Raw genomic sequence first — 17197 nt, 5'->3', positions numbered from 1 at the left:
GTAGGCTATGCATTAGTGAAAAAACAATATTTCTGTAAAGTTTATAGCGTTCATAGCTCTTCTCTCAAAAGAAAATGTCGCAAAAATTGGAGAACTACAGTTTGATACTACAAGATGGGACCGTTCTTCATGGCGAAAGCGTTGATCAGCGTGGTGATGTAGACGGAGAATTTTTTTTTACCACAGCCATGGTGGCTTATCCGGATCAGAATCTGAATCCGGTCTGAATTTTAGTTGAAATGACTAATCCACCGAAGTTTGTGGGCAATGGATTGGAAGAACTGAAAGTTCCTGGACAAGCTTATCTTCGTGATGCACTCCCTTCTTGTACAGACCCCCTAAAAGCCATTGAGAATTTTCAATTAGAAAATGGTGAGTAAATGTGACGCACTCTTATATTGTATTATTAAAGACTTGTGGCAGTTTTGTTATCCTTCTGAATCCTAAATGACATAATACAAATCAGGACAATAAAATTGTAGTAATATAGAATAAAATGATTTTTTAGGCATCCTATTACCATCTCTTCGCCCAATGTTACCTCTACTTGACCTTCATGGAGTACGGCGGCTGGATTTTCATACGTCGGTTTTGGAGGAGCTCCGTGAGAAATTAATTGCTGAAATAAATAAACTTGGAGCAAAGGAAGGATGAGAAAGAATTTTCGATAAACTTCTTAAAGAAAGCTTTCCTGTCGTAAGAGTGCGTGCGCTAAGTAAAAAGGCAAATTTGGAGAGATAATCAATCACTTTTTGGAGACGAAGTATCACCACTTTTATCGCAATATATACGAGAAAAAGAGCATATCCTGTTTGATCATATGAACCTTAACAACCTGTTCTTTACGCCATCTCCTAAGGTGAGTTTATTAAAAAAAAAAAACTAGTAAGAAAATAATATTGTTTTACATTAAAATGCAGTTACGACGCCAGGGAGAAGTGGTCCAGAAACTAGCTAATATGATCGGGAACAATGTTAAATTGTATGATATGGTGCTCCAATTTTTGCGTACATTATTTCTGCATACCAGAAACGTGCATTACTGCACTCTAAGGGCAGAATTACTGATGGCACTACACGATCTTGAGGTTCAAGATATTATTTCCGTAGATCCATGTCACAAGTTCACATGGTGTTTGGATGCATGTATACGTGAGAAAAATGTTGATATCAAGCGATCACGGGAGCTACAAGGTTTCTTAGACAATATTAAGAGAGGTCAAGAACAAGTACTTGGGGATCTATCAATGACCTTATGTGATCCCTAATCCATCAACTTCTTAGCAACATCTGCAATCAAAATTCTACAGCACCTTATTAACAATGAGGGTTTGGCCAGAGATAATACCATTTTAATTCTCTTACTGAGAATCCTTGCCCTAGGACTTAGTGCATGGGTCATGATCGATTCCCAGGAATTTAAGGAGCCAAAATTAGATAGCCAGGTTGTGACAAAATTCTTACCAGCTCTCATGTCTCTGATGGTGGATGATCAGGTAAAAAATAATTGAGCCTTTTAATTTCATATATGTATATAAAATTCTTAATAATATTATTAATGTTTATTGTATTACTAGGTACGACATTTAACAGCTCGTCTTCCCCCAGACGAGCGCGAAAGTGCTATTACAACAATTGAACACTCTGGTCCAGCTCCAGATGCTGTGGAAGCGTATATACAAGAGAGTACAGTGGCATCTATATTAGGTATGTACTATACATTGCACACTGCTCGTCAGAAAGATCGGGTTGGCATTTTACGTGTCTTGACTATTCTTGCATGTTGTAAGGATGATCGAGCATATGAAGATCCCTTTCTTCATTCTCTTATTGCCCTACTAATTCCAATGGCTGAAGAATTTACCGCCGAAGATTTTTGCACAGGACTTTTTGATGAATTTCTCTTTGCTAGACTCACAAGAGACAATGTTACGCGACACATGCTAAAGTTATTGTGGTACATCCATCTCAAATTACCAGCTGCGCGTCTCCAAACACTTCTCAAGGCACTCCAGCCATCCTCTCAGCACCATGAAAACGTACACAAATTATATGACAATCTACAAACACGGATTGGGCTGGCAATTCAGGAAAATATCGCGTCAGAGACTATAGATATTGACTATGATTCACCTCTAAAAAGTGTTCCTACGCCAAAGCCTCATTATCTTTAGTTTTTTTTTATGATGAATTTTTCTATTTCTTTCAGTTTGCCACATAATTTACCGAGTTGTTTTATGTGTATCTTAAATTTTGATAAAAACATTTAGTGAATCTAGTTATAGAGAAAATTTGTCATTCCAATCAACATAACCCGTTTGTGAATTATAGTAGGCTATGCATTAGTGAAAAAACAATATTTCTGTAAAGTTTATAGCGTTCATAGCTCTTCTCTCAAAAGAAAATGTCGCAAAAATTGGAGAACTACAGTTTGATACTACAAGATGGGACCGTTCTTCATGGCGAAAGCGTTGATCAGCGTGGTGATGTAGACGGAGAATTTTTTTTTACCACAGCCATGGTGGCTTATCCGGATCAGAATCTGAATCCGGTCTGAATTTTAGTTGAAATGACTAATCCACCGAAGTTTGTGGGCAATGGATTGGAAGAACTGAAAGTTCCTGGACAAGCTTATCTTCGTGATGCACTCCCTTCTTGTACAGACCCCCTAAAAGCCATTGAGAATTTTCAATTAGAAAATGGTGAGTAAATGTGACGCACTCTTATATTGTATTATTAAAGACTTGTGGCAGTTTTGTTATCCTTCTGAATCCTAAATGACATAATACAAATCAGGACAATAAAATTGTAGTAATATAGAATAAAATGATTTTTTAGGCATCCTATTACCATCTCTTCGCCCAATGTTACCTCTACTTGACCTTCATGGAGTACGGCGGCTGGATTTTCATACGTCGGTTTTGGAGGAGCTCCGTGAGAAATTAATTGCTGAAATAAATAAACTTGGAGCAAAGGAAGGATGAGAAAGAATTTTCGATAAACTTCTTAAAGAAAGCTTTCCTGTCGTAAGAGTGCGTGCGCTAAGTAAAAAGGCAAATTTGGAGAGATAATCAATCACTTTTTGGAGACGAAGTATCACCACTTTTATCGCAATATATACGAGAAAAAGAGCATATCCTGTTTGATCATATGAACCTTAACAACCTGTTCTTTACGCCATCTCCTAAGGTGAGTTTATTAAAAAAAAAACTAGTAAGAAAATAATATTGTTTTACATTAAAATGCAGTTACGACGCCAGGGAGAAGTGGTCCAGAAACTAGCTAATATGATCGGGAACAATGTTAAATTGTATGATATGGTGCTCCAATTTTTGCGTACATTATTTCTGCGTACCAGAAACGTGCATTACTGCACTCTAAGGGCAGAATTACTGATGGCACTACACGATCTTGAGGTTCAAGATATTATTTCCGTAGATCCATGTCACAAGTTCACATGGTGTTTGGATGCATGTATACGTGAGAAAAATGTTGATATCAAGCGATCACGGGAGCTACAAGGTTTCTTAGACAATATTAAGAGAGGTCAAGAACAAGTACTTGGGGATCTATCAATGACCTTATGTGATCCCTAATCCATCAACTTCTTAGCAACATCTGCAATCAAAATTCTACAGCACCTTATTAACAATGAGGGTTTGGCCAGAGATAATACCATTTTAATTCTCTTACTGAGAATCCTTGCCCTAGGACTTAGTGCATGGGTCATGATCGATTCCCAGGAATTTAAGGAGCCAAAATTAGATAGCCAGGTTGTGACAAAATTCTTACCAGCTCTCATGTCTCTGATGGTGGATGATCAGGTAAAAAATAATTGAGCCTTTTAATTTCATATATGTATATAAAATTCTTAATAATATTATTAATGTTTATTGTATTACTAGGTACGACATTTAACAGCTCGTCTTCCCCCAGACGAGCGCGAAAGTGCTATTACAACAATTGAACACTCTGGTCCAGCTCCAGATGCTGTGGAAGCGTATATACAAGAGAGTACAGTGGCATCTATATTAGGTATGTACTATACATTGCACACTGCTCGTCAGAAAGATCGGGTTGGCATTTTACGTGTCTTGACTATTCTTGCATGTTGTAAGGATGATCGAGCATATGAAGATCCCTTTCTTCATTCTCTTATTGCCCTACTAATTCCAATGGCTGAAGAATTTACCGCCGAAGATTTTTGCACAGGACTTTTTGATGAATTTCTCTTTGCTAGACTCACAAGAGACAATGTTACGCGACACATGCTAAAGTTATTGTGGTACATCCATCTCAAATTACCAGCTGCGCGTCTCCAAACACTTCTCAAGGCACTCCAGCCATCCTCTCAGCACCATAATTTTGTCTATAATTGCAATAAATAAAATTACAATAAAAAGCCATAGTTTGTTTTTTAAAGACACTATTTATTGTGCATTTTACAAACACATGTTTCTATGTGTCTTTAATCTTACTTTTCATCGTTGTTATGCATATATATATATATGTATATATACGGGAATCTGCCCTTCAAAAGACGGATGCGACATCTGATCCGGATAAGCCACCATGGCTGTGGTAAAAAAAAATTCTCCGTCTACATCACCACGCTGATCAACGCTTTCGCCATGAAGAACGGTCCCATCTTGTAGTATCAAACTGTAGTTCTCCAATTTTTGCGACATTTTCTTTTGAGAGAAGAGCTATGAACGCTATAAACTTTACAGAAATATTGTTTTTTCACTAATGCATAGCCTACTATAATTCACAAACGGGTTATGTTGATTGGAATGACAAATTTTCTCTATAACTAGATTCACTAAATGTTTTTATCAAAATTTAAGATACACATAAAACAACTCGGTAAATGATGTGGCAAACTAAAAGAAATAGAAAAATTCATCATAAAAAAAAAAACTAAAGATAATGAGGCTTTGGCGTAGGAACACTTTTTAGAGGTGAATCATAGTCAATATCTATAGTCTCTGACGCGATATTTTCCTGAATTGCCAGCCCAATCCGTGTTTGTAGATTGTCATATAATTTGTGTACGTTTTCATGGTGCTGAGAGGATGGCTGGAGTGCCTTGAGAAGTGTTTGGAGACGCGCAGCTGGTAATTTAAGATGGATGTACCACAATAACTTTAGCATGTGTCGCGTAACATTGTCTCTTGTGAGTCTAGCAAAGAGAAATTCATCAAAAAGTCCTGTGCAAAAATCTTCGGCGGTAAATTCTTCAGCCATTGGAATTAGTAGGGCAATAAGAGAATGAAGAAAGGGATCTTCATATGCTCGATCATCCTTACAACATGCAAGAATAGTCAAGACACGTAAAATGCCAACCCGATCTTTCTGACGAATACATATATGAAATTAAAAGGCTCAATTATTTTTTACCTGATCATCCACCATCAGAGACATGAGAGCTGGTAAGAATTTTGTCACAACCTGGCTATCTAATTTTGGCTCCTTAAATTCCTGGGAATCGATCATGACCCATGCACTAAGTCCTAGGGCAAGCATTCTCAGTAAGAGAATTAAAATGGTATTATCTCTGGCCAAACCCTCATTGTTAATAAGGTGCTGTAGAATTTTGATTGCAGATGTTGCTAAGAAGTTGATGGAATAGGGATCACATAAGGTCATTGATAGATCCCCAAGTACTTGTTCTTGACCTCTCTTAATATTGTCTAAGAAACCTTGTAGCTCCCGTGATCGCTTGATATCAACATTTTTCTCACGTATACATGCATCCAAACACCCTGTGAACTTGTGACATGGATCTACGGAAATAATATCTTGAACCTCAAGATCGTGTAGTGCCATCAGTAATTCTGCCCTTAGAGTGCAGTAATGCACGTTTCTGGTATGCAGAAATAATGTACGCAAAAATTGGAGCACCATATCATACAATTTAACATTGTTCCCGATCATATTAGCTAGTTTCTGGACCACTTCTCCCTGGCGTCGTAACTGCATTTTAATGTAAAACAATATTATTTTCTTACTAGTTTTTTTTTTAATAAACTCACCTTAGGAGATGGCGTAAAGAACAGGTTGTTAAGGTTCATATGATCAAACAGGATATGCTCTTTTTCTCGTATATATTGCGATAAAAGTGGTGATACTTCGTCTCCAAAAAGTGATTGATTATCTCTCCAAATTTGCCTTTTTACTTCCGTTTCGGTGTCTGAATATAATTCCCTATCCCTTACCAACACTCTGAGATATTTATCATCAATATGTGGTGTGTTTCGGAGGATAGACATTACAACCGGTCTTAGCGCACGCACTCTTACGACAGGAAAGCTTTCTTTAAGAAGTTTATCGAAAATTCTTTCTCTTCCTTCCTTTGCTCCAAGTTTATTTATTTCAGCAATTAATTTCTCACGGAGCTCCTCTAAAACCGACGTATGAAAATCCAGCCGCCGTACTCCATGAAGGTCAAGTAGAGGTAACATTGGGCGAAGAGATGGTAATAGGATGCCTAAAAAATCATTTTATTCTATATTACTACAATTTTATTGTCCTGATTTGTATTATGTCATTTAGGATTCAGAAGGATAACAAAACTGCCACAAGTCTTTAACAATACAATATAAGAGTGCGTCACATGTACTCACCATCTGTACAAGAAGTGAGTGCATCACGAAGATAAGCTTGTCCAGGAACTTTCAGTTCTTCCAATCCGGTGCCCACAAACTTCGGTGGATTAGTCATTTCAACTAAAATTCAGACTGCATTTAAAACTTATTGAAAAACTATAGCGTTATAAATATTTTGCCTATTGGAGATCGCAGCTAAGTTTCAAACAGTATAAAACAAATAAAAAAGTAGTCAAACAATTAAAAAAGAGCCATAATCTTCTTCTTCTTCTTCTTCAATTTAATGTAAGGCTGTCGGACTCACTCGCAAGAAAGTTCACTCTTGTCGAAATAGGGTTGCATATGGTAATACTATTTCCTATTGTCAATTGAACTTCCTTTTCTTCGTGCTTCACACAAGCAAGGTGAGTTATTTTAATGTCGTATTTTTTTTATCTATATGCGATAAAAGAACAATTTTTTTGGAAAAAACTTTCTAAAAGTTTTCCTAGAAGTATGGAAAATACCACTTGAAAGAAAAGAAAATTACTAATTTCGAAGTTGCTAGACAAAAATTTAAAACAGCAATCTCATGGTCGTGGCATTGTAAACGCATGTTAAAATTTTTCGCGATATTTTTTCTTTTATCATTTATTTAAATTAATTAAATCAATTATTATTATTAAATCAATTTTTATCTTCTTACAGATGCAAATCTTCGTGAAAACACTTACGGGAAAAACAATCACCCTCGAGGTGGAGCCTTCTGATACCATCGAAAATGTTAAAGCTAAGATTCAGGATAAAGAGGGCATCCCACCAGATCAGCAACGTTTAATTTTTGCTGGAAAGCAATTAGAAGATGGACGTACCCTTTCTGATTACAATATTCAGAAAGAGTCAACACTGCATCTTGTTCTTCGCCTTCGTGGTGGCGCTAAGAAGCGTAAGAAGAAGAATTATTCAACACCCAAAAAGATTAAACACAAGCGCAAGAAGGTCAAGTTGGCTGTTCTCAAATATTATAAGGTAAGTTTTATATAAAATTTAAAGCAATAAGTTCAAAGTATTGAGTATTGAGAAATTTTTAATATGTATATATAATTTAATTGAAGGTCGATGAGAATGGCAAGATTCATCGTTTGAGGCGCGAATGTCCTGGGGAAAACTGCGGCGCGGGTGTTTTTATGGCTGCCCATGAGGATCGTCATTACTGTGGCAAATGCAGTCTTACATTTGTCTTCAAACAAGATGAAAAGTGAGATTAAAGACACAGAGAAACATGTGTTTGTAAAATGCACAATAAATGGTGTCTAAAAAACAAACTGGCTTTTTATTGTAATATTATTGTTTTGCAATTATAGACAAAATATCTATATTTATATATATATATATATGTATATATATATATATATAATATATATATGTCCATGGAATTTCCGAGGACATGTCTATGGAATGTCCGAGGACATGTCCATGGAATGTCCGAGGACATGTCCATGGAATGTCCGAGGACATGTCCATGGAATGTCCGAGGATATGTCCATGGAATGTCCGAGGACATGTCCATGGAATGTCCGAGGACATGTCCATGGAATGTCCGAGGACATGTCCATGGAATGTCCGACATGTCCGAGGACATGTCCATGGAATGTCCGAGGACATGTCCATGGAATGTCCGAGGACATGTCCATGGAATGTCCGAGGACATGTCCATGGAATGTCCGACATGTCCATGGAATTTCCGAGGAGTTTGATGAACCCATGGGAATTTCCGAGGACATGTCCATGCAAACCTTACCTTTTGTGCTGTTACTCACAAGAAGCCTAAATAAACCATGAGAAACTTCAAACAAAAAATAATTAAGCCTACTTTGCATAGGGAGTTTCGCCTTTACACTATTTATTAATAGAAAAAAATATATTTGCAAGGAAACGATGACGTTCATGCTTAGTCTGTAACCATTGGTTCGTTAATGTCCGCCGACTTACGGTCCATCGCTTGAGAGTCCTTTGGAATTCTAAGAATACGTGGCCCATAGATAAGAACATACGCACAGTGCCAGTCCCCCCCTCCAGAAAGACGCAAAATATCTTCCGTGGTAATTGGTGTCACAACATCGTCATCAAACTTCATCCAAGTATCTCTATCCTGTCTTACCCAAGCAACATAATGTCCTGAAGAGCTAGATCTGCCTTGATGCGTTAAAACGGCCTTGAGTGTGTAGTAGCCACTATTATTGCTACCAATATCATCATCAAAACTGAATGGTAGTTCTATAACATTTGCATCCTTTTCTCCAATCTCTTTTTTAATATCCGCATCTAGTTTGTCCTTTTCATTCATTTGACGCTCAAGAGTAGCATCTTCAATTTTTTTAAATTGATTTCTCATAGGATTTAACTTCTCCTTTAGTCCCAAGGAGCATAGATCATATGCATCAAAATCAATGGGAAATTTGATATCCTTAAGGACTTTGGCATTTATTCCCTGGTTGCCCTTATATTGGAATCGCATAAAGTTTACTGTGAGATAAGCTGGTAGACGATTGATAAGAGCTGTCTTCTGATACAATGCATCACGCCCTAAACTTGTTGATTTTTTAGTCAATTGTTCCTGCATCCTCAAGCGAAGCCCACTGTGCATATATTTTACTTCTGTAGAGATAAAACAAGTAAGTTGCAAAAAATTCTCATTAGATACGTTTGACGGCTCCTCTGATGCTTCGACACACTTCATTTCAATTTCAAAACTTCCTCCCATATATTGTTCCACAAGAGATCTGTCAAAAAAAGATAATAAAGAGGTTACATTCCTAGAATTCTTATATAATGCACGTAACTAACTGGAAAGTATTGCGTTTCGTATTTTCTCCTTTCTTCGGAGGAAGATTTTGCTGTAGCATCTTCAAGAGTTCAATCCAGCATTCATTGGCATCTTGTTGTCTATATACACCATTTTCTCCTGTCTGTGCAAACTGGGGGAATGCCATATGAAGGGATTGTAAGAGAATAATTGGAGTTACAGTATTGCTCATATCCATCTGATTGAAGACACTCCTCATAGCACATGTAATAGATTTGGCTGAGTCTAGATTCGTATGCATTTCCTCTTTGAACTCTTTCAGGGCTTGTGTAAGCTCGGGAACTGATTTGAGGCATTGCACAGTAGCATTGACATAGCACGTGTTACCCAAATTCGTTAAACCAGCAGGAAGTTTCATCTGAGAACATATTTTAAAATTTATTGAACACGTAAAAACATAATCTATTTCTTTCTTTTTAATTTTCTTACAGCAACAGCTAATTCAGATTCGTTCATATCCTCAATAAACTTAGTTTTTTCCATTGGTTCAGCTGGAACCTCATCTTTGGAGCCCATCATAAGAATTGTCATTGCATTTGATAGTTTCACATTCCACACATCCTTCAAAGTAACACCCTTGCACATCACCTTTTGTCGCTCTGGGGCCACCCCAGTGAGTGCAAAGAGTTGAGCTTTGAAAACTAGAGGTTCTTCGTCGGTGTCCACAATTATATTTGGATACAACTCCTTACCCCATTTAACTTTCACTTTGAAGCAAAAATGAAAATAGTCTTAATAAGATGTGTTTGAGCATATTTATTTAATCATTATGTGAAGGAATAAAATCGTGAAATTATCGTGAAAGAAACAAATTTTTGCAAAAATTAATGACGTAAAAAATACATAGTCATTTTGCAGAACCATAACCTCAAACACAATGTGCGTTGAGCGACCCACTTACCAGTAAATTTTGGCATTTTGTACTTAAAAAAACAACTCAGTACAACCCAAAAATAGTAAATATTCACTATTTGATGAGAATAACGTGTATTGTTCAGGACTTTTCTCGTTTAAACACCAACATGCACTGCCCGTATTATTTCTTCTTCTTCTTAATCTTTATTTCAGGGCTTCCCATCAACTCATCGATCCTCATCGAAAATTTTGTCGGCATCTCATCGATTTTTCGATTTATTTTTGCCGCACTTTAACGGGTTTTCTCGATGGAACTGTTGACAGGAAAGCAAAGTGCGAGTGGAAACCGCGAGAGCGCGTTAGTTGCTCTTGACATTTAGCTAAGATACCGAATAAAGCCATAATTTGGCTATATGGACCCGAGTGAGTCCGACAGCCTTACATAAAACAGAAGAAGAAGAAGAAGAAAGCCATAATCAATATGGCTGAATCCAATTTTGACATTGACCCACCCGTTTGTAACACCCACCCGTAAAAAGCCGAAAAGCACGCGGAAAAACTATAGCGTTATAAACATTTTGCCTATTGCAGATCGCACATCGAAGAAGAAATTAATTATTTGAATAAATTGGAAGTTTATTTTCTACTCTGTACAATTAATTGTAACTCGGTCGGAGGGCTTTAAGCTCCTCCAAGATGTATCTGATGATTGGTGAGCTCTGGGCCAAGGGAATGGCTTTTGAATGGGATTTTCCAGCATCTTTCTCAAAATCTGCCAATGATTTCCGGACGATGTTGTCTTTAGAGATTTTTTCACGCATCTTAGACTCAATGGTCAGGTCAGTCAATTCCTGAGCTAGATTTTCCACCTCGGGATGCTGGAAGGAAGTAATAAAATCGTAAAATTATCGTGAAAGAAACAAATTTCTGCAAAAATTCATGATGTAAAAAATACATAGTCATTTTGCAGAACCATAACCTCAAACACAATGTGCGTTGAGCGACCCACTTACCAGCAAATTTTGGCATTTTGTACTTAAAAAAAAACAACTCAGTACAACCCAAAAATAGTAAATATTCACTATTTGATGAGAATAACGTGTATTGTTCAGGACTTTTCTCGTTTAAACACCAACATGCACTGCCCTATTATTTCTTCTTCTTCTTAATCTTTATTTCAGGGCTTTCTTCTAAAAGAAGGTATCGCCCTCTGTCGGACAACACTCGCAATTGGAAAAAACCCTATAAATTTGAAGCACGAATTCCATGTCGAAAAGCCGAAGAAAATTCCAAGGAATTCCGCACGGAATTCTGGCGTCTTTTTCCATGGAATATTAGTGGAAGTGCCTATAAAATTTTCCAAAGATATTCCAAAGGAAGCTTTTGCGATTTCATCCGTGGAATTTTTCGCTAGTTTTTCCTATTCCGCTTTCTTTTGCTATGGGGTAGGATTGCATATGGTAATACTATTTCCTATTGTCAATTGAACTTCCTTTTCTTCGTGCTTTTCACACAAGCAAGGTGAGTTATTTTAATGTCGTTTTTTTTATCTATATGCGATAAAAGAACAATTTTTTTTGGAAAAAACTTCTAAAAGTTTTTCTAGAAGTATGGAAAGTACCACTTGAAAGAAAAGAAAATTACTAATTTCGAAGTTGATAGACAAAAATTTAAAACAGCAATCTCATGGTCGTGGCATTGTAAACGCATGTTAAAATTTTTCGCGATATTTTTCTTTTATCATTTATTTGAATTAATTAAATCAATTTTTATCTTCTTACAGATGCAAATCTTCGTGAAAACACGGGAAAAACAATCAGCCTCGAGGTGGAGCCTTCTGATACCATCGAAAATGTTAAAGCTAAGATTCAGGATAAAGAGGGCATCCCACCAGATCAGCAACGTTTAATGATCACCAGATCAGCAACGTTTTGGAGCTCTCTGACGTCGTTTGTCTTGCCTCAGCCGAAGGGCCTTTTCCTCCTGGGCAATTCTGGCTAGAGTCTCAGATCGCACCCTAGTTTTCTTGTCCGCGGAGATGGACTCCAGTTCGTCACGTCCCGGAGATGGCGACTTTCCGGAGGAATTGGCGAAGGACAAAAAATCCAGCGGAATCCCTGAAGATCTCTCCTCTCGACTCACTGGATTGTTCAGGTAGACAAAATTCGTGGGAGTTGAAGAATTGGGTAACATCCTAAAGATGTTCAAAAATCTGTAGCACCTTTTCCAGAAACTAAGAGAAAATTGAGGAACAAAATATCCAAAGGCTACTTCAATTTATAAAATTTATTTATTTTCAAAACAAAAATCGCTTGGGCTTTTCTTTTGGCTTTTCACTGAAAAATTTCGATACAATAGTCTCCCTCTGTTTAGAATCTTCTTTCTTAGTCGGCACTTCCTTTACAGGTTCCTTCTTCACAGCTTCCGGGACGGCAAATGGCACAATTTTGATATCTCTCTGCTGAGGAGTCAATTTGATCCTCTTGATCAAATCACAAGAAATCACAAGGAGGTCCTGGGGAAAACTGCGGCGCGGGTGTTTTTATGGCTGCCCATGAGGATCGTCATTACTGTGGCAAATGCAGTCTTACATTTGTCTTCAAACAAGATGAAAAGTGAGATTAAAGACAAAGAGTGTGTTTGTAAAATGCGCAATAAATGGCGTCTTTAAAAAACGAACTATGGCTTTTTAGCGAATAGGCGTTCTTTCTTCTTCTTCTATTTTATGTGAGGTTAGGGACAAACGTCAAAACTTGCCTAAAAATCACGTGACGTCATTCAATAAAAAAAAGAAAAATAAAAAATAACAAGAAATAAAAATAAAAAATAAATAAAACAGAAAATAAGCAATAAAAAAAATAAAAATAATAAAATAAAATGGAAGAAAAATAAAAATAAATAAATAAAAATAAATAAAATAAAATAAAAAAAAAGAAAAAAAATAAAAAATAAAAAATTAATAAAAATAAATAAAATAGAAAATAAGAAATAAAAAAAGATTAAAATATCAGTAAAAATGGAAAAATAAATAAATAAAAATAAAAAAAAAGATTATCAGTAAAAATGAAAAAATAAATAAATAAAAATAAAAAAAATAATAAAATAAAATGAAAAAAAATAAAAGAAAAAAATAAAAAATTAATAAATAAAAAAATAAATAAATAAAAAAAAAATAAAAAATAAAAAAAGAAAAAAATGAAAAAGATTATTAGTAAAAATAGAAAAAAATAAATTAATTAAAATATAATTTATTAAAATAAATAAATAAATAAATCAATTTATTAAATAAATAAATTAAAGTATACAAGAAAATCCCAGATCTAAGATTTCTGAAGGAAACTCCAGGAATCCTCTGACCACAAAAGGTATTTGAATTGTTTTGGGCATAGTATATAAGAAAATCCCAGATCTGGGATTTCTGGAGGAAGCTCCAGGAATCCTCTGACCACAAAAGGTATTTGAATTGTTTGGCATAGTATACAAGAAAATCCCAGATCTGGGATTTCTGGAGGAAGCTCCAGGAATCCTCTGACCACAAAAGGTATTTGAATTGTTTTGGCCATAGTATACAAGAAAATTCCAGATCTGGGATTTCTGGAGAAAGCTCCAGGAATCCTCTGACCACAAAAGGTATTTGAATTGTTTGGCATAGTATACAAGAAAATCCCAGATCTGGGATTTCTGGAGGAAGCTCCAGGAATCCTCTGACCACAAAAGGTATTTGAATTGTTTTGAACATAGTATACAAGAAAATCCCAGATCTGGGATTTCTGGAGGAAGCTCCAGGAATCCTCTGACCACAAAAGGTATTTGAATTGTTTTGGGCATAGTATACAAGAAAATCCCAGATCTGGGATTTCTGGAGGAAGCTCCAGGAATCCTCTGACCACTAAAGGTATTTGAATTGTTTTGGGCATAGTATACAAGAAAATCCCAGATCTGGGATTTCTGGAGGAAGCTCCAGGAATCCTCTGACCACAAAAGGTATTTGAATTGTTTGGCATAGTATACAAGAAAATCCCAGATCTGGGATTTCTGGAGGAAGCTCCAGGAATCCTCTGACCACAAAAGGTATTTGAATTGTTTTGGGCATAGTATACAAGAAAATCCCAGATCTGGGATTTCTGGAGGAAGCTCCAGGAATCCTCTGACCACAAAAGGTATTTGAATTGTTTTGAACATAGTATACAAGAAAATCCCAGATCTGGGATTTCTGGAGGAAGCTCCAGGAATCCTCTGACCACAAAAGGTATTTGAATTGTTTTGGGCATAGTATACAAGAAAATCCCAGATCTGGGATTTCTGGAGGAAGCTCCAGGAATCCTCTGACCACAAAAGGTATTTGAATTGTTTTGGGCATAGTATACAAGAAAATCCCAGATCTGGGATTTCTGGAGGAAGCTCCAGGAATCCTCTGACCACAAAAGGTATTTGAATTGTTTGGCATAGTATACAAGAAAATCCCAGATCTGGGATTTCTGGAGGAAGCTCCAGGAATCCTCTGACCACAAAAGGTGAACTGGTTGAAAAAAGGTTGAATTGTTTTGAACATAGTATACAAGAAAATCCCAGATCTGGGATTTCTGGAGGAAGCTCCAGGAATCCTCTGACCACAAAAGGTATTTGAATTGTTTTGGCCATAGTATACAAGAAAATCCCAGATCTGGGATTTCTGGAGGAAGCTCCAGGAATCCTCTGACCACAAAAGGTATTTGAATTGTTTGGCATAGTATACAAGAAAATCCCAGATCTGGGATTTCTGGAGGAAGCTCCAGGAATCCTCTGACCACAAAAGGTATTTGAATTGTTTTGAACATAGTATACAAGAAAATCCCAGATCTGGGATTTCTGGAGGAAGCTCCAGGAATCCTCTGACCACAAAAGGTATTTGAATTGTTTTGGGCATAGTATACAAGAAAATCCCAGATCTGGGATTTCTGGAGGAAGCTCCAGGAATCCTCTGACCACAAAAGGTATTTGAATTGTTTGGCATAGTATATAAGAAAATCCCAGATCTGGGATTTCTGGAGGAAGCTCCAGGAATCCTCTGACCACAAAAGGTATTTGAATTGTTTTGAACATAGTATACAAGAAAATCCCAGATCTGGGATTTCTGGAGGAAGCTCCAGGAATCCTCTGACCACAAAAGGTATTTGAATTGTTTTGGGCATAGTATACAAGAAAATCCCAGATCTGGGATTTCTGGAGGAAGCTCCAGGAATCCTCTGACCACAAAAGGTATTTGAATTGTTTTGGGCATAGTATACAAGAAAATCCCAGATCTGGGATTTCTGGAGGAAGCTCCAGGAATCCTCTGACCACAAAAGGTATTTGAATTGTTTGGCATAGTATACAAGTAAATCCCAGATCTGGGATTTCTGGAGGAAGCTCCAGGAATCCTCTGACCACAAAAGGTATTTGAATTGTTTTGGGCATAGTATACAAGAAAATCCCAGATCTGGGATTTCTGGAGGAAGCTCCAGGAATCCTCTGACCACAAAAGGTATTTGAATTGTTTGGCATAGTATACAAGAAAATCCCAGATTTGGGATTTCTGGAGGAAGCTCCAGGAATCCTCTGACCACAAAAGGTATTTGAATTGTTTTGAACATAGTATACAAGAAAATCCCAGATCTGGGATTTCTGGAGGAAGCTCCAGGAATCCTCTGACCACAAAAGGTATTTGAATTGTTTGGCATAGTATACAAGAAAATCCCAGATCTGGGATTTCTGGAGGAAGCTCCAGGAATCCTCTGACCACAAAAGGTGAACTGGTTGAAAAAAGGTTGAATTGTTTTGAACATAGTATACAAGAAAATCCCAGATCTGGGATTTCTGGAGGAAGCTCCAGGAATCCTCTGACCACAAAAGGTATTTGAATTGTTTGGCATAGTATACAAGAAAATCCCAGATCTGGGATTTCTGGAGGAAGCTCCAGGAATCCTCTGACCACAAAAGGTGAACTGGTTGAAAAAAGGTTGAATTGTTTTGAACATAGTATACAAGAAAATCCCAGATCTGGGATTTCTGGAGGAAGCTCCAGGAATCCTCTGACCACAAAAGGTATTTGAATTGTTTTGGCCATAGTATACAAGAAAATCCCAGATCTGGGATTTCTGGAGAAAGCTCCAGGAATCCTCTGACCACAAAAGGTATTTGAATTGTTTGGCATAGTATACAAGAAAATCCCAGATCTGGGATTTCTGGAGGAAGCTCCAGGAATCCTCTGACCACAAAAGGTATTTGAATTGTTTTGAACATAGTATACAAGAAAATCCCAGATCTGGGATTTTCTTGTATACTATGCCAAAACAATTCAAATACCTTTTGTGGTCAGAGGATTCCTGGAGCTTCCTCAGAAATCCCAGATTTTGTATACTTTAATTTAGGAAGCTCCAGGAATCCTCTGACCACAAAAGGTATTTGAATTGTTTGGCATAGTATACAAGAAAATCCCAGATCTGGGATTTCTGGAGGAAGCTCCAGGAATCCTCTGACCACAAAAGGTATTTGAATTGTTTTGGGCATAGTATACAAGAAAATCCCAGATCTGGGATGGGATTTCTGGAGGAAGCTCCAGGAATCCTCTGACCACAAAAGGTATTTGAATTGTTTTGAACATAGTATACAAGAAAATCCCAGATCTGGGATTTCTGGAGGAAGCTCCAGGAATCCTCTGACCACAAAAGGTATTTGAATTGTTTGGCATAGTATACAAGAAAATCCCAGATCTGGGATTTCTGGAGGAAGCTCCAGGAATCCTCTGACCACTAAAGGTATTTGAATTGTTTTGGGCATAGTATACAAGAAAATCCCAGATCTGGGATTTCTGGAGAAAGCTCCAGGAATCCTCTGACCACAAAAGGTATTTGAATTGTTTGGCATAGTA

At 36.9% G+C, this 17197-nt stretch overlaps 3 protein-coding genes, 1 long non-coding RNA gene and 2 pseudogenes across 4 annotated transcripts in view; 3 read left to right on the top strand and 3 right to left on the bottom strand.

Moving 5' to 3' along the window:
• Window positions 1–239: 239 nt before the first annotated feature.
• LOC129807549 (negative elongation factor B-like) lies at window positions 240–2282 on the top strand (annotated as a pseudogene).
• Window positions 2283–2569: 287 nt separating this feature from the next.
• Window positions 2570–4388, top strand: LOC129805242 (negative elongation factor B-like; annotated as a pseudogene).
• Window positions 4389–4698: 310 nt separating this feature from the next.
• Window positions 4699–17197, bottom strand: part of LOC129807600 (negative elongation factor B-like) — a 17426-nt gene continuing 4927 nt past the window's right edge. The window contains 2 exon segments of the mRNA XM_055856982.1: window positions 4699–5976; window positions 6036–6490. Of these exon segments, the coding sequence (XP_055712957.1) occupies window positions 4921–5976; window positions 6036–6490 (1511 nt within the window). The 3' untranslated portion in view covers window positions 4699–4920.
• Window positions 6913–7912, top strand: LOC129807599 (ubiquitin-40S ribosomal protein S27a). The gene is made up of 3 exons (XM_055856981.1): window positions 6913–7012; window positions 7296–7616; window positions 7703–7912. Exons 2-3 carry the CDS (start codon window positions 7296–7298, stop codon window positions 7847–7849), a joined length of 468 nt encoding a protein of 155 aa, XP_055712956.1. The 5' UTR covers window positions 6913–7012; the 3' UTR covers window positions 7850–7912.
• LOC129807558 (ubiquitin carboxyl-terminal hydrolase 14) lies at window positions 8461–10633 on the bottom strand. The gene is made up of 4 exons (XM_055856919.1): window positions 10355–10633; window positions 9883–10160; window positions 9435–9811; window positions 8461–9370 (listed from the first exon to the last, which is right to left on the bottom strand). The coding sequence occupies exons 1-4, from the start codon at window positions 10368–10370 to the stop codon at window positions 8539–8541; spliced, it is 1503 nt and encodes a 500-aa protein (XP_055712894.1). The 5' UTR covers window positions 10371–10633; the 3' UTR covers window positions 8461–8538.
• LOC129807604 (uncharacterized) lies at window positions 10924–11565 on the bottom strand. Its single transcript, XR_008752298.1, has 2 exons — window positions 11322–11565; window positions 10924–11186 (listed from the first exon to the last, which is right to left on the bottom strand). It is a non-coding gene; the product is annotated as an uncharacterized LOC129807604 (long non-coding RNA).

Source organism: Phlebotomus papatasi, chromosome 3 (assembly GCF_024763615.1).
Source record: "Phlebotomus papatasi isolate M1 chromosome 3, Ppap_2.1, whole genome shotgun sequence".
NCBI classification, from domain to species: Eukaryota; Metazoa; Arthropoda; class Insecta; order Diptera; family Psychodidae; genus Phlebotomus; species Phlebotomus papatasi.
This window is presented reverse-complemented; position numbering and strand designations above follow the sequence as displayed.